At 39.1% G+C, this 18019-nt stretch overlaps 1 protein-coding gene across 2 annotated transcripts; it reads left to right on the top strand.

The window, feature by feature from the left end:
* The first annotated feature begins 68 nt into the window (after nucleotides 1-68).
* On the top strand, nucleotides 69-15630 carry TMEM170B (transmembrane protein 170B). Of its 2 annotated transcripts, XR_004166320.2 has the most exons (4): nucleotides 69-468; nucleotides 8395-8565; nucleotides 13159-14006; nucleotides 14203-15630. XR_004166320.2 is itself a non-coding variant. In XM_031589364.2 (3 exons), exons 1-3 carry the CDS (start codon nucleotides 372-374, stop codon nucleotides 13287-13289), a joined length of 399 nt encoding a protein of 132 aa, XP_031445224.1. In that variant the 5' UTR covers nucleotides 69-371; the 3' UTR covers nucleotides 13290-14195. The 2 variants fall into 2 exon arrangements, 1 of the variants encoding a protein (XP_031445224.1); XM_031589364.2 differs by lacking the exon at nucleotides 14203-15630 and having other exon boundaries at nucleotides 13159-14195.
* Nucleotides 15631-18019: the final 2389 nt, after the last annotated feature.

Genomic DNA, 18019 nt, shown 5'->3' with positions numbered 1-18019 from the left:
GCTCGCGCGCGACCTAACGGTCACCGGGACCCTGCCCCTTCCCCGATCCGCGGCCCGCACTGCGCCTGCGCCGCCGCCGCCGCCGCCCATCCCCTCCGCAGGTGATGCCGCCGCCCGCGGGGACGGGGCCGTTACCGGGGGAGACGGCGGCGATGGGGCCGGTCCGCGCCTCGCCCCGCCCCTGAGAGCCGAGGGGAAGCGGCAGCGTGGCCGGTCCCGCCGCCCGGCTCCCTCCGGCCGCCATCTCTCCCCGTCGCCCCGTTCTCGATGTCTCCCCCGCGGCGCGGAGGCTCCTTCGCCGCCTCCCCCGCCGCCTCCCCGCCGCCGGCTCCAGCGCCCCCTGGCCGAGGGGCGGCCCGCCCTGCGCCACCATGAAGGTGGAAGCGGGGGACAACTCCATGATCAACCTGTCGGTGCAGCAAGTGCTCAGCCTCTGGGCTCACGGCACCGTCCTGAGGAACCTCACCGGTGAGCGGGGCGGGCGCTGGGGTGCGGGGAGGCGAGGGGAGGATGCCTTCCTCGCCCGCCGGCTGTTCCCGGTGTGTGGGTGGGGCTGGCCGTCCGCGTGTGCGGAGCTGAGCTCCGGAGCTGAGCGGAGACGCCGACGTGTTTTCCCGTTGTGTGTTTACGATAGGAAGCTAAAGGGGTGCATGTGTGCGGTGGGGAGGTTGGAACTTGATGATCCTTCCAACCCAAGCCGTTGTGTGATTCCATGGGCACCGGCGTGTGAGTAAGGGGCCGTGTAAAGCGTGTGAACGTATGAATGTGTCTGAGTGGGTGGTAGCAGAAATAACCATAAGAAAGAGGTGCTTTTTATGTGTTTGTTTTGTTGGGGTTTTTTTCCTTTTTTTTTTTTTTTTTCCTGCTCTCCCCCTGTACAGTAAGAGAGGTGCGAGCAAATGGAGCGGCAGATGTTTCCTGGCGAGTAGCATAGTTTTAAGCATCAAGGATTCTTAAAGACAAAGCCATTGTGTCGCACTAAAGCTCTGAGAGGGACGGGCGAGGCAGATCCCTGCTACAAGGGAACCCCGGCTAGCTTTGGCAACAACGGGCTTCTTTCCTTTCTGCCTCACACTGAGGAACAGATTCTGACCTGAGGACTGCTATGAGACAAGCCCATAGGCATGCAGTGCAGAGGTGTGTCTTGTGGGCTGCCTGTTCCATCCAGCCTTGAAACAAATCACAAACTTCCAGCTCTGGGCTGGAAGGGGTTTCATATCTGTAGCGAAGGTGTTGCTGAGTACATTCTTTCTATTGTTATAAGGGTATAATAGCTGGTGACAGATTAATGGTAAACCTCATGCTAAGGGCATATGTTTTGAATATTTAATAAAAGAGCATATTAGGTCACCTATTTCCTTCTGACTGTACGAAGATATGTGGAAACATCTGTGAAATATGGGAAATGTGTGATGGAGTTAGAGGTGTGGCTGAAGTTAGATGACGCGGTGAACTAAATGATTGTTTTAACCTTTATGATCATTCCTTTCTACTTCACCTTTTTCAGTTTAATAAGCTATTCATTTTAAACGTGATCAATAAAATATTGAAAATACGTCTGAATTTCAGAGGTATTAGAAAGGTGTACAAATACAACTCATTCTCTGAGTAGTTTTTTTCTTTATTTTTTTTTTTGTGCATGCTTTCTATAAAATGACAACTTGTGCTCTTGAAGGGAAGAGTTAACAATGGATTTAACTTCTCTTTGTGTAAGACATCCTCTAAAGTTTTCCTAATTAGAACATTACACAACAGAGGTGTTTCTATGAAACCCAGTGCTGAGTATTGGGCAAGAAAAACCGCTTCTTGGTGCTTTTGCAGTGTGACAGGGGGTTGCACAACGTATTTTCAATGTGGAATGGTTGCTCTTTTTTAACTTAAAGAATATGGAGAATAATTATTTATCTGTAGTAACACTGATGGAGAATATGTTAGTGCTGGTTGTCCTTATAGCTGTAAGTCGTTGTGTGGCATGACAACAATGAATGGCTTTAGTCTTCTACATAGGGCAGTGTTCCTGATTGTAACCTAGGAGATGTTTTTAGTGTAGTAACTGATAAATTTCACAATTATTCATTATTATCTAAACCCTTATTAAAAACATATACCAAATAGAGAAGTGAACATTGCTTAAAAACGTGTTCTGGTTTTCTGTGCTAAGGAAAGAGCATGTGAATGATTTAGTTGTGGTGTTTAATTTCTTCATTCATTTTCTTTGTTTATGTGACATGTATAATCAATGAATGTGCAGATGTTATAATTAAGAAATATACAGGAAGATAATAAATGGAAAATGCTCGTAAGGTTCTCCACGAGGAGTGATCTCTAGGAGCAGATCCTTCCTCAGTGGCAGTCAGCACTTACATGGGGTCTAGGAGAGGTGGAACCAGGCTCCATCCCTTCCGGTAGCACAGGTGAATTACCATACTCCATTATACAGTTATTTGTCCCCTGATTTGTCTAGATTGTCATTGTACCTTATCCCGTAACTTCAGGGGACTACTCTCTAATTTATGATTTAAATGCTCGTCAGCAAGTTCTTCTCTTCCAGTTAAAAGAGCAGAAGCGTAACACCCCAAACAGCAATTTGACTGTGTAGTCCTGATAGCATCCAGGGCATCAGTTTCGGAATTCAAACTGCAGAAGCACGTGTTACTTTGTTGACTGAAATTTGTATCTTTGTATTCAGAGCACAGATACATGCTTGACTTAATTTGTAGCTAGCAGTGGTAGACTGGATACATAGATGAAAATAACCAGAACCAGAATTTGACTTAGAATTTTTTTTGGAACACTCTTAATGAAGTGTTCTGGACATTCATTTATGGTGGTGCAGGCTACAAACTAGAGGGAAAGAAAAAAACATTGAAGATGTACTAAGGACATGCTGTGTGTTTACAGAAACTAAGTGGTAGTAGGACAGCATGATCACACATGAAGGTCGTTTTGGAAAAACTGTCATGGCTTTAAAGTAGGTTCGAAGGAGGGAGGAAGCGGGTGGTGAGCCTGCTCATCTGTAGGTGTGTGACAGCATAGCTGTGTTACAGGGGCAGGATGCTAGTGGGGGCCTGCTGCCCCAGATGTGTTGGCGACACTGTAACACACTTGAATCTTATGATGGTGAGCCAGGGACCACTGAGGCAATAGGGGAAGGCAATGGGGAAACTCAAGGAAAATACTTCAAAGGAATTAAAGAATTGTCCTCTAAGAAGGTGAAAAGACTGGCTGCCCAGCTGAAGTGCCTCTACACCAATATGTGCAGTTTGGGTAACAAATAGGAGGAGCTGGAAGCCACCATGCTAGAAACCATGCTGTAATTGCCGTCACTGAAACCTGTTAGGATGATTCCTATGACTGGAGTGTGGCCGTCAATGGCTACAAGTTGTTCAGAAGGGATGAGAGAGGAAGGAAGGGAGAAAGAAATAGTGTGAGGAGCTGTCCCTGAAGAACAGCCATGAGCAACTCAAAAGCCTGTGAATGAGTTAGAGACTGAGGCAATGAAGGGAGATGTGGTTTGTGTCTACTGCAGGATGAAGCAGAGCCTGGTGATGAAGCAGCTACAGAAGGCATCGTGATGACTGGCTCTTGTCCTGCTAGGGTTCTTCTGACACCTGCTGGAAAAGTACCGCATGAGCTGTGGGCAATCCAGCAGGCTCCTGAAATGCATTGAGGATGAGTCAAGTAATAGACAGCCCTACTAGAGGGATGCAGTACTGGACTGTTGCTCACCAACGTGAGTGAACTGATTGGTGACATCAGGATTGGAGGCTGCCTGGGCTGTAGTGACCATGCAAAGGTGAAGTTTGTGCTCCTGAGGGATATCAGGCAGATAAAAGTAAAATCAGGATGCTGAATTTTAGGAAAGCCAGATTCCAGTTCTTCAGGAAATTAATCAACAAAACCCCCCTGGGAATTTGCCCTCAAGGACAAGGGAGCAGAGCAGTGTTTGCAGATCTTTCAGGAAGCTTTCCATAAGACACAAGAGCATCCCCAGGTATAGGAAATCAGGAAAAGAAGGCAAGAAATTGGCATGGCTGAACCAGCACCTGCTGGTCAAACTGGAAAGCAAGAAGAAAATAGATAGACAGTGGAATCAGGGGCAAGTACCCTGGGAGGAGCATAGGGATGCTGCTAAACTGTGTAGGGACGAAGACAGGAAGGTCAAGGCCCAACTGGAATTGGATTGACAATAGGTGTAAAGAAGAAAAAGAAGGGCTAGAAGATATTAAGAATGATTTATAATGAGAAAGTATTGGGATTGTGCTGATGTATGTAATGCTACCTGCACTTCTTGCTTTGCTGACTTCCAACTCTGAGTTGAAAACCTAAGCCTCTATGAAGCTATGGTCTATAACTGGATTCTTTAAACACTACAGCTGCATTTGTGTGGAGCAAGAAATACTTCTGGATGTTCTCTAATTTCCTTTTGAATGCATTTGATATATATGTTGCTTTAAGGAATTGCTTTAAGGAGAACAAGGTGTCTGCCAAAGGACTTCATTTTATATTCCTTTACCCAACAGGACATTTGGGGCTGGTTCTATTCTGACGTCTCCTGCCCTAAATATAAAATGCAGCATGATGCTAATTTTCTTCAAGACTTATTTGGAGTTGAAGATCAAAGTTGTTGATCACTATGCAATTATTTTGTTGTGTAAGGAGTTTCTAAATATTATTGGATTTTTAGTTACAGGAGAGTAGTTAACCTTTTCACAATCTTTTATTTTCTTCTAACAATACACTTGCCATAAGTCTCCCTACATGAGGGAAATCAATTCTGTTTTCCACCAGGTGAAAGGTTCAGCAATGACCACAAACACTGATTTCCTCAGGGGCATTGCAGTGCCTAATAAACTCTGTGGGAACTGCAGGGATAATGATGAGTAAATCAGATTCCAGCAGGAAGCTGGGCAATTTCAGTCCAAGCTCATCAGCTACCATGACATATTAAGAGAAAACAAGTGCAGAATTCAGAGTACTGGGACTGCCCCTTAGATTTGCAATGGCAATACTAACAGCTTTACTTCTCTCCAGACCGTTATTGCAAATTAATGATCAACTTCTAATTGACTGGCTACTTAACAGGCTGTCATAATCTCAGATCCCTTCCCAGCTAAATAACTACCAGTCTTCTGTTCTTGGGTTTTAAGTTAAAAGTTTATCTTGTTTCCATGCGATTTTGTGAAATTGTTACTACCTGAATTCAGTATCCCACAGCAGCATATATTCTAGAAGTTTTGATTTCTTCTGTAGAAGAACCAATGGGATAACCTTCATCAATACACTGTTGTCATACCCATGGAGTGTTTGGGAATCTTATGGCATACAGAAGCTGGCAGTTGTAACGTAACAGTGCAGAAGAACCAAGCTGCTGCTTCACCTGTGGATTTGAAATGCCTACTCTAAGTCCATCAGTGTGATGTGAGGTTATTTTGACCCTAATAACATTGTAAGTTGTTCTCACTTTTCTCAGGCAGAAGTTTCACCTTTTGCATTTATCTTAGCCAAGAAAAATGAAAGCTTGAGACAAAAACCTTTTCAAGACACTGTTCTGATGATACAGGTTTCTCTTTCACTATGAGTATTTTGTGTATCAAGGTAATCTGATTTAATATTTGTGATACTAAAATTGTGTAGCTGACTTGATTGTAGGGAAGAATGCTGCATCCAGAAAATGAGTAGCATCTCTGCTACAGTATTTACTGGCAAACAAAGCAAAGCCTCCTCTCATGCGTAAGAACAAGTTAATTTTGAAATTATGTATTAAACATTGCACTGTCCTTCCAGCAGTTTAATTCTGTTTTCTCTAAGTAATCTGGCAGATGGCTCAACCACGTTGTCACGGAGGACTCAAGTGTAAGATCTAAGATGTTAAGTACCTTCTAGGACTGAAGGTTGTCAGATCTCAGCATCTACAAGCTTGGAAATGCTTACTCCTGGCTGCTAAACACTTTCTTAATTCCTATACTGAAGTGCTCTTCTGTAACTTCTGTTCTTTGTGGTTGTTCAAATGATAGCGCGGAATATAAAGCTTGCATTTTTTCACTACCACTTTGGCCAAGCAGTGTAGGCTTGAGGACCTGCTCATTCTATTTCTAAACTATAGTCTGCTTAGTCCATACTAACAGTCCACTCTTGCTCCTACCATGGGTCAGGAGCTTAGTTTTCATCATTTTGATAGAATAATGTTTCAAGCCACTGGGAGTCTGATTTGTGATGCCTTTCTTAACATCTTTCTATGAAAGGGTCTTCCCAGTAGAAGGGTAACTCTTCTGATGCAATCTGTAAGAATGGAGGAGGATTGTTCCTTTATGCAGAAATGATTCACAGTGTTCCTTTAAGAATGCCAATTTACATCTGTAGGAAAGCTTTTTCCCTCTCTTAATTTGTATTTACTGTAAGTGCTAGTAGGATTGTAAGATTGACAGATCCTCTGGTTAATCTCCTTGCTTATTTGCTGCTTCTAGGAGGAAAACAGAGCAAAAAAAATGATGGGGATACCAAACCTGTGCTAATAACAGATGAGGCCTGCTAGGACTGCAAGAGATGTTCCCCTCCTAACTATCTATGACCATGGCAGATTAGATCAGCAATTACCTCAGTCTTTCTTAAACTAGTAATGGAAGTGCAGTGTCATGGCTGAAACCAATGACTGAGCACCTGGTGGGAAGGCAGGGCCAACCCAGGGGAGCTCAGGTGCAAGCACTGAGTGACTGGAAGGGGTGGAACCACGATCCACCCTTTCCCAGACCTCATTTAAGGGCAGGCAGTGGTGGTAGAAGTATCTCATCTGGAGATCCCTGTCTACCTGAGGACCTTACAGGCTTTCTGAAGGTAAGCACCTTCTTATTTCTGCACCCATTGCTGTCGTGTCTAAGCAGATCCTCACTCGCTGTTGCCTGGGATCTTGCTGCTCTGCTGTCTGTTTGTGTTACACCTTCTAAAGGGGTTTGTCATATAGTTGTAGACTGATGTGGTACTCCTGCACTGTTCTATAGCTTCTGAGAACAAGGCGTTTACTACAAGAGTGCAAAAATTGTTGTGACCCAATTTGGGGCTGAAGGTAAAGGGGTGGAGGTGGAAGGCTTTGATGGAGCTTAGAACCACCCTTAGTATATGCGTGTATGTGTATCCAGTCACATGGACAGATAAGTTTCACCTTAAGTTACAGCTGTTAGTATTAACTGTATGTATTTTTACTAGCCGTTTTCCTTGCTCCTCTCTGAAGAGGGTCTTTTGGTTGTCCTCGAAGGACTGCAGTTGGTGTGTAGCAACTGTTCTTTCTCAGCATCCTTTCACAATATGCTTTGTTTAATGTGATGTATTGATGTATTTTTGAATTGGCTAATTGGGTCTTATTTCTGCTCAAATGAGTGATGTGTGTCCAGCTGCAGTAACACAGGCTCGCCTGATAAATAGTATCCTGCTGTTGTAAGGAAATGTACTTTTTTGGGGGAGGATCTGCAGCAAAAACTCTAAACTTCGAATGACATTAACTGTGAAAATGTCTCCCAGTTTGCTAGATTTTGTGATAGGAACATTTATGATCATTATAGTTGACATTTTTTTTTAAATATGGGTACCATTAGGATTTTGCTGCTTGTATTTTCTTACCCTTTTGAATCATCATGTTTTTAGAACGTTATCATGAGCAAGCTGCTTTGATTTCTGTGTAGATTGATGCTTTCTGTACCTCTCTTGGAAAGTAATGGTGATGTCTGATATTTTTAGAAATACTTGTGCTCTGTGTTCTCATGATCTCCTGTCCTTGCTCAGTAATTTACATAATGCTGGCTACTTGTTTCTATCAGGTTCGGTGCTAACTAATCAGAATAAAGCAGATGTGCTAAAAATTCTTGTTTAAAAAAGTGTTATTTCTATTTTTTCCTTTCTGAAGATACTTGGGTGGTATGTTCCCCCTACAGCTCCGTGGTAGATAAATTCAAGTCTTTAATCTCACTTTTTCTATTTGATGTTAGCTTGATGCGGTCTTTCTTTGTAAAAGATGGTTCTTTTTCCCCTGGTTCATTTTCAGAGAGAATTTCATCCTGCACTTGTAGTTAAATATCTCAGCAAGAAATTACAATTAATGAATAAAGAAGCCATTGAAAGAATGATGGTGTATGTTAATCAGATCTGTTATTACAAATACTGTACTAGAACTCTTCCTGTTGTTTGTTTGTTTTTTAAATCACAGTAGTACTGTTCCTCTAAGTCAGTCTGCTGAAAGATGATGGTGTCTTGATCATATGCTGGTGTTTTCATGTTAACTCCTTTCAAGACTGAAATCATTGTTGCATTTCTTCTATTAATGATTGTATGTAATGTTTCTAAGTCTCTTATAATGTTTTTGCCTGAGAAACATTAATCTTTTATTTGACTGCTTTCTTTCAGAAATGTGGTACTGGGTTTTCCTCTGGGCTCTCTTCTCCTCTCTCTTTGTCCATGGTGCTGTGGGAGTATTAATGTTTGTGATGCTGCAGAGGCATAGGCAGGGGAGGCTGATCTCTGTCATTGTGGTCAGCATTGGATTTCTGGGTTCTGTAACTGGAGCGATGATAACCAGTAAGTCTATCTTTTGTGTTTTTACTTATTTATATCTAAAATTAAAAATATATTAAAGCGAACTTTCTCCTAATGATTTGGTAATTACTTATTAAGGATTTTGCCTTAATTGCGTAGCAGTTCTAATAAATATGATGGCTAAGATGTTCTTCCTATTTTGTAAAGATAAAATGATTCCAGAATTGTTAGCAGATGGTTATCTAATTCATTTTGTCTGTTTTGTGTACCAAGCTATTGAAATATCTATGGTCAACAAGTAATATCATTTGAGGATCAGAATTTGCTGTCCTGTTCTATTGCAATTGTTGCCAATTTTGGCCAAAGTTGTGTGTTTTTTTTTTTTTAATCAAGTGCACCTATCAGTACCCTTAAAGCCATCAGTTTCTTTTAGAAATGAGGCCCCAGTTCCATTGACTTCGGGACTGGCTTCCTACTCTCTTCCTGGAGAGCTTTCATATTGGATCTGGAAAGGATATTGCTCTTTTAAAGGAACTAGAGGTGCTGTGTACCTCTACAGGAAAAAACAACTCAACTAGTGGCTTTTATTCTGTGTTTTTAATGAGCATATAACAGTCTGAACTCTGTATGCCACTCAGAACAGACCAAATAATTGTGTGCCTAAAGGATTTGAAAGACCTTTCCAGTCTTCCATTGTAGTCAAATTGATATTTTTCTAATGTATTTGGGATAAGGAGTAATGACAGTAGTTATCATCCCTGCTCTGTTCTTCCCCTCAAATAAAAAACAAAAGCAAGGGAAGTATGTGTGCTACAACTTAGGTATGATGCTATTCAACAAGAGCATTCTAATGATGCTATTCCAAAGCCTCCAACCTCCTGAGAAATACTTTACGCTTTTTATTTCTTTGCACTGGGGAGTTAGTGTCTTATCTGTGGAGACGTTTTTCTGTTAAAGCATTGTGCTAAAAGATGAGTAAATATGAGTTCCATAGAGCAATAATTAAAGGTACTACTTTGATCTAGCTTATAAATGATCTGTAGTATCTTTTCCAAACAGGCAGGAGAAGATGAAGTTATCTGTTTGGGGTGGGTGGTGGGAAAGAGAATATTTCTAGAGAAAATAAGCTTCTATTTACTGTCAGAAACAGTGCTGGTAATATGGAGTTCTCAACACTGCAATCAATGGATTCTGTAATGTGCCTGTAATAACTTGAACAGTGGTTTCCGTCAGACATCTTCTGTGTTACTGACAAGGTGTCTAACTTGAAAGGCAATAGAGCCTTTGAAGGTAAGGAACTGTAAATCCAGAGACCACCATAGGGCCTTAAGCTGTGGGCAAATACTCTTGCCTTTCTCTTTGAGCTCTATAGATTGTCAGAGTAGGGGTAGCACTTCAGCTTTAGACACTCATGGTTTTTTTGTAGCAGGTTTTCTTCTGCTTTCTCAGGCTGGAAGTTCTTACTGCCTATTAATTTTAAAATTTGATTAAAAATACAGACTTAAGAAATGCTTCCTTGGGGCTTTCTTCAGAATGATGTTTTAATGATGTTTTAATAGCTGTATATTTCCCAGCTTGACATTCTATTGTCTAACAACATTTGGGTTTTTTTTCTCCTCCTAAGGTGAGGCATGTGGAACCAACTAATACCTTGTATTGCATGTTATGTTGATATTGAATCATCGTGTATTTACAATGGCAGTGGCCCTGTTATTAGCTCAGCTGCATGACCACTTGTGAAGAACAAGTGCTAGGAAATGTAATGCTGAATTTGCAAGCAGAAGTGGGGAAGTCTCAGAGTTTCTGACATGAATTTCCTTTGCCTCTTTCATCTATGCATGAAAAGAGGAGCAACGCAGTTGTGTTTTTTGATATCCAAATTTACACGTTAAAATGTTTGAGTAAGCAGTTCTGTTTGTGTGTAAATAATGCATCTCACCAGGGAATTTCTCCGAGCTTACACTGTAGACTTATGTTATTCTCATTGGTTTTACACAGAGAGATGAAACTGGATTAGCCAAGAATGCCGAGGTATCTTCATTTCTGGACAACACTGGGTTATTTTGTGCTGAAAGAAATTCTGTGGGGAGCTTCTGAAGACAAAATATTTAAAAGAGGATTTCTAACTGTTGCTGTGTAGTGAAGTAGAATGTAAACAAGTATTTAGCCTTTTAGATAGGCCCAATCCTGCTTTTAAGAGATGGAAATGGCAAATCAACTTTTACTTCCATTTGTTTTTCCAGTTTTCCGTGTTATTTGTGTAGACGAATGTGATACAACCTGTTAAATGGTACAAGTTTAGAATCATAGAAGGGCCTGGGTTGAAAAGGATCACAATGATCACCTAATTTCAACCCCCCTGCTATGTGCAGGGTCGCCAACCAGCAGACCAGGCTGCCCAGAGCCACATCCAGCCTGGCCTTGAATGCCTCCAGGGATGGGGCATCCACAGCCTCCTTGGGCAACCTGTTCCAGTGTGTCACCATCTGTTTAATTTTGTTCATGATCTTTAGAACTTAGGTGTTTTTGAGATCTGTTACCAACATTTAGCAATGTGTTTAAAAGCAGCAGAACAGAACCAGAAACCAGAGTGAGTTGTGGTGCTGCCATCAAAAATAGCCTCAGGAACAGTTAAGTATCAGGCAACTTGAGGCAAGGATTTTCAGTTGCATTTTATCCCAGAGGGTTTATTTTTCCTCCTCCCCCCCAAGCACACTCTTTTTTTGGTGACGTTCTCATTTCCCTCAGTGGCAAGCTATTGTAGTACCCTTTGGCTCTATACCAGTTGTGCTGGGTTTTTACAGCTTCTATTGCGTGCTGTTATCTACAAAACAAAAATACATGATTATCAAAGCACAAAACACTTTGGTTTTGTTATTGATGTTTTTCCCAGAATACCTCAGTACCTTTCTTAAGAAGCCAGACACTGCTGTTATTGGGATATGGTAACTTGATGCTACTGGTTAATAAATCTTAACTAATTTGGATTCACTTTGAGAGTTCAATCACCTGAATAATTTTAGTGGCAACACTGGGCTCATTCTCAAGGATCTCTTTCAGTTTTTGGTAGTTGATAGTCAGGGTAAATGGAAAAGCTAACCAGGGTGGCTGACTGAAATAACGCTAGCCTAATGTTTTAGTTAGGTAATTTAAAAAACTACCTGCAAAGCACATCTTGTGTAAAGAAACAATTAGTAGTGAGTGCTAGCCTTCCTAAAACACTTGTAAAAATGAGGTGGTGTTCTTTTTTTGTCATGTGACATCTTAGAAAACTTGTTGGGATTTATTTCCGTATCACAGATGGATTTTGAATCAATTCTGCAGGCTATTCCCGGTAGTGAATAAAAACAAGGGAATTCCCACTTTAACTCCTGCTATTTATTTCAAAAACTGTTGCAGCTTTTCAGTTTTCTTCGAGTTGGAGAGGGCCTTTGTGTACTCTGAAAGCATTTAATTGAACTGTGTTTGAGATATCACATACAAAAGGTCTATCACTGAAAAATTCAGTGTTTTCTTTAGGCAAGGGGATAAGCACTCTACAGCAAATACTAGATGAAAAAATACTAAAAAAAAAAATCTGATGTAGATAAATTTGAGGTATGGATTGAGTTATATTTTTACTACAGGCACAGCTGTATACAAGCCTCTTTCTATTTTGCACAAACATTTGTGTATCCTTACACTGAGAAGTAATTTGAGGAGAAAATGTTATTTATTAGCATGATAATTTTTTGAAAGATGGATGCAAAGATTTTCTTTCTTAAGCTCTTATTTCAAGTCAATACAACCATGAATTTGCTCTGTGGCTTTTGTTCTTTAAGTGCACGTGAAGAAGTTGCCATATGAAAGACGGTAGGAGGGAGATGAGAACAAGTGACTTGTTTTCAGAGCAGTGTTTAGTGCTGGTTAATCTTTGGTCATTTGGTGTTATATTTCAAAGGAGAATTGCACACAACTGTACAGGAGAAATGGTTTCTTAATTTCATATAAATGTAAATCTAATGATATTGGTTAGGGACTTCTCCCCATATGCATTCATAAATTACAGTGCAAGACTTCTTGATCCTTTTCACGTTTTGCTTGATTTGCCAAACAACTGTTAACAGTTTAGTAGTTTAAGTCAAAGCTAATTAACACAGTATGACCTGATTGTTTAACTGAAATACTAAAAAAGCTGCTAAACATGTAGATTTTTTTAGTCAGTTTGTAGGCATTCACGGTCTTAATGTTATCATCTTCTCCCTGTTTGTACAAAGACAATTAAGCCACATTTTGGACTTGGTAAATTCTAGATGCATGTTTTAGAGATTTTTTTTGCTAATTCTTCAAATTAGCAAAAGGAGAGAAAGAAAGAAATTTGAAGGCACCTTAAGGGAAGCGGTGAGTAAGGTTTTTATTTAATAAAGCTTGTGTTGGAACAGTTAATCTGGTTCATTTGGGAAAATTATCCCTGAAGGTCTTTGAAACTAGAAAAAGTCAAGCAAGGCTAAATAATTGCGTAATGCCATGAAGTAATTCCATGTTTGGTAATGTTCTAGAAATAGCTAATGCATAAATACAGTGAATCATGTGTCATATATTTCAGCCTTAGTTTTACTTCTGTAATTTGACCATTGTTTTTCTTATGATTCTTAGGTGCTGCAGTAGCTGGAATTTACAGAGTAGCGGGAAAGAATATGGCTCCCTTAGAAGCTCTTGTCTTTGGTGTTGGACAGACAGTACTGACATTAATTATATCATTTTCAAGGATTCTTGCAACTCTTTGAGACTTACGTAAAAATAATGTCAACTAGCCTAAAGAATCTCTAATCTGAAGAGAAGCTTCCTGAAAGTGGATTCATCAGTTATGAGCGTGAATTCTAGTCCAAGAGAAAGGAAGCAATGAGGAGCAAGCACTACATATCTAGAGGTTCAGTCAAATGAACAGGCTGTCCTCTAGTGTCTGAACTGTTGTACTTCTGCACTGCGCCTTATGTGCCTCAGTCAAAGGCAAGGTGCAATCCTTGTGCACAGCGCTGAGATGAAGCACCTTGAGCAGCTGCCAGTCAGGTTATGCTTGGTAATGGGATCATTGTTCTTATCAGTGTTTTAATAAAATAAAGGGATGTTCCTGAAAATTGCTGCACGTGCCAAACTTGGAGTTCAATTCTTAGTTACTGGTTGGATAAGCTTTTTGAAATTGTAGTTATAGAAGAGTGCTGTGGGTGTACCCCCTGATCTCAAGTGGAATAGTAAGATAACTAATTTTTGTACTAACAGAATATTTCTTTGAATATTCTTATTCAGCACTAAACACAGCACTTCAGTTTGATTCAAGCTGCAGATAAATATTGATGGGATTTAAGAACTACAATTGGAGCAACCCTGTTGCAATTGCCATAGTCTTAGGATGGCTTGTGTCAATTTTGTGAAGATCAGCACATTGTTTCTTCTTGGTCTTGACTCTTCAGACATCAATAGTTTAAGGAGACACCGTGAGAGAGGTACAATTTGTTGTATATGCATCATAAAATGATGCTTTCCTTAAAATTATTTTGTCTTAAAATTGCAGATGGTTACCAGCCCTTTTCTGAAAACCCTAAAAAGACTACCTGCTGCAAGTAAGCTCCCTTTATTTGCTGAAGTGCTGGTAGAACTCTTAACCCTACACTTTTCTTTTTTTTTTTTTTTTTTTTAAAGAACAGGCAAATGTAACACAGACTTTCAAGAAAGTTCATCTATGACACAAATGAAAAGCGATAAAGAAAAGAGATACCAGTTTTCTACAGAACAAAATCTTCAAAAGTTTGGAAGCAGGGCAGCACTGATGTATTTACTACCTTGTTTCTGAACACTTTGTATTCTTGAAAAGGTTAAGGTACCTGGAAATTTCAATTACGTTGCTTTCGGTAGATTTTGTGCTTTTCTAGTTCAGAAGGAACAGTAGTGTTGTGCATGTGAGATGTCTTAAATGTGAATGTTTGGAGTGAATAGAAATTTTAATGCTATTTATGAAGTGCAAATTTTAAAGGGCACGATGTTCTGTGTGAGGAATAAGACATCTTTTACTACTTTATTCAACTGGATATTTTTCAGGAGTTGGTTATTAATGCTGACAGGAAGAGTAAATTGCCCAAAGGTTTTGCTGTTAAGATGTCAAAGAGACTTTTGGAACTGTTGAAATCATTGGCATCTGCTGTACAGCTAAAAGAATATGGGTTCTAATGCAATTTACAATCAAAATGCATTGCTTAGTGCTTCACAAATATTACAGTGAATTTACTTACTTGCCATTATTTTCCTCTGTGTAAGCTGTTTGGCTTTTTTACGTGCTAAGAGTGCTAATAATTCTTCTGTTTAAAAGTATTGTCAGGTTAGTTTTGTTTTGGGTTTTTTTTTTTGGAAAAAAAAATGTACAAAGTTACAGGCTATGAAGGGAACAAAGAAAAATAGGGATTTATAAATGTTTTTAATGGTATACTTTGGCTTTAAATTGCTTTAATGTGTGGCTGAATGCATATATTCTCATTACTGTGAATGTTCTCAAAACTTATTTTAGATGTTTTAATTTTTTTACTTTCTGCTGGTAGCTTTTGAGATAACAATTCATTGCACTTTAGACAATTTTTGCATCTGTAAAAAGGCAATTTAAACTTCTCCTCATTGTTTTACGATATGGGAAAAAATGGTTTCAGGTATCTAAATCTAATGTAATAAAATGTCTCCTAATGTGCCTTTCTATATGTATTTTTTAGGGGAGAAGATTAAAAAGGTTTTCTTTGTTCTTGTTCTATTTTTGGTATTATGAATGATTTAGTTATTTGATATGATGTTTTATTCAACAGACATTAAAACATTTGTTTGACAACTTTGGAAATATTTGTCTAGATCAAAACCAATCCTCACAAAGCGTTGTATTCAGTAGCTTAAACTGTCTTATGACATTACCTCACCCTTTTACTTCTTCTTTCACAGTTTCTAAATTGCATTGAGCATCTCAATTCTTATTTATTATATGGGATTATTGTGGTATCACTGTTCAAGGACTTGCTGTCTTTCACCACTTTAAACTGTCAGACTACTACTAAAGTAAGCAATGTATGTAACTAATAAAATTTTATTGATGAACTTCATTCTTCCTTTTAATTGTAGTGCCTGTGAAATGTCTTCCATTGTAACCTCTTAGCCAAGGAGGGGCATCCTTGTTAAATAACCTTCCTCTGAGTAATTTCCATTATATGGATCCTATTAATGGCTTTAAATCAATTAGGTGCTTAATTGTGTTCTGCTTTTTATGTCATTATTGCCTCCCTACAATCAGTAGGCAGATACAGTAGTTAGTATAATAGTTGTGTGTTTGGATGGGAAACTGGTCTTAGTTATTAATTGTTAAGGGTAAATGAGGCCGATTACTTTAAGAAGTTTTCCTTGTTTGTGGTATTAATCTAATGCATAATAATTCCAGAAGAAAAAGAAAGTGCAAGTGGTCTTATGCCTCTGACACTTTCAGGATTCGCTCCAATTCTATAGGAACAACATTGTTAAAAAGTGCCCTAGTCAAAGAGCAGCGTATGCGTGTGTGTACATATATATACATACATATATACATATACTTATATATATGAATGATGATAATGTTTTGGAGACGTTCTATACCCTAAACAGACAATTTAAGAACTTACACAAGAAATAGAAAATAACTTAGGATAACCTTTTTTTTCTTTGCTAGCACATCTTGTAGATAAATGGCACTGATGGTACCGATTTGCTTTGAACAATAAAGTGTTGTGTGAATGTCTACACAGGATCTTTTAGAGCTATATTTAAATAGCTCTGCATTGTATCACTAGGCACATTCTGTGCATTATTTATTAATTTCTAGTAGAGAACAAGTAACAACATCTTTAGGTTAGAATACTGAATATATTATTTGCTGCAAAGGCAACTTTCCTGCTTTGTTAGAAGCTGTTGCTAAAGATACAAACATTCCTCATGCTTTTAACATACCTCTATGATCAAAAGCTTTGTTTTGAGAAAACCTTTTAAGTAACTATTCTTTAAGTTTGTGGGTAATTCTGGATTTATGAAACTAATCTGTCTATTACCACTAACAGCATTATATGAAGCTTATGCTCAGCTTCTTAAGGAAACAAATAATTTAACCAGTTCTAAACATTCAACACAGACCTAAGAGAGTACACCTGTTATCTATGTTCACCTTTTTGATTTTAAGGTACAGTGTTTTTACTACTCTGATAGTATTTCTTTTATAACACTGGACATTAGGATTTAATTTGGTTACTGTTTTTATCTATTTGAATTGTGTTAGGGCTGGGGATTGAGTAGTATATTGCCATTTGAGAGGAAGCTGAAAGGGATTCAAAGCTCTGATAACTGCAAGAATGGATTTCATGGGTGCTTTATGTATTTTATTTACTAAACAGGTTGTAGTAATGCCTTTTCTTCAGTAAGCCGCATCTTCTTCTACAAAGCCATTCAAAATCACACATGTATAATCCCACAGATTAAATTAATTTTCATCTTCAGTCGAAATAGTATTCCTAGGTGTGGATGAAGCAGTTTAAGCCAAATCTTAACAAGGTTTAAGGAACATAGTTGTAAATATAGTGAGATCTCTTTTTCAGTTGTTGTTTTGTTTCTGGAAATACACGTTCATCACTTGTGCCTTTCAGTTACAGGGGAAATGTGGGTACAGCTCAGTAGGATGGAAATTGCAACTTCGATAGCAAGCAATTTGAGATATTTGTAGCATAGGCATGAGAAACACTTTAATAGCTAAATTCTAGTGATGGTTTTGGCTGGCAAGCCTTTTGGGATGACTTCCTCACATACTTGTTCAGCATGCTAGTGAACGTGCAGGGGTCAGGCTTGTGTATTTACATAATACCAGTTGAAATACAGCTTCAAGGAGGAAAACAGTGAGATGTACAAATGAATGAGTAGAAATAACACCTGGGCTAGCAGCTTCTCTGCACTCTAGCGAGTCACAAAACAGAAGCTGGTTGATAGAATTAACATGAGAGAGATTGGGTAAGAAATCCAATGTTGTGCAATTCAAGGCATGTTGAACTTCGATCTAAGCTGTTTTGAATTTAATTTCCAAATAAAATTTCATTAGTTAATTTTTCATAAGGAAAAAAATCACTTTCTTTTAACTTATTTGTAGCAATGTAAATTACTGTTGGTGTTAAATAGAGTATACAAAAGACTCATTCTCTATATTTTTTCCCTTAGTATATTTGCAATTGAAATAATGTTCCATGAGCTTTCACAAAGTGTTGAAGTCTGATATATCTAAACATAGCTGCTAATATATAACATGCTCTCAGTTCTTCTGTGAAGCTCCTGTCATAGGATTTTTCAGCTCACTAGCTACTACTGTGAGCAATATCTTATTTGTGCCACTTGCAGCTATGGAAGGTAAAATTAATGATGAGGCACTTAAGGAGAAGTAAATCTTGGCTCAATCTCTTTAAATCCTTTCGTAACTGATTGT

This window comes from Phasianus colchicus, chromosome 3 (assembly GCF_987193195.1).
Source record: "Phasianus colchicus chromosome 3, bPhaCol1.hap1.1, whole genome shotgun sequence".
In the NCBI taxonomy this organism is placed as follows: domain Eukaryota; kingdom Metazoa; phylum Chordata; class Aves; order Galliformes; family Phasianidae; genus Phasianus; species Phasianus colchicus.
This window is presented reverse-complemented; position numbering and strand designations above follow the sequence as displayed.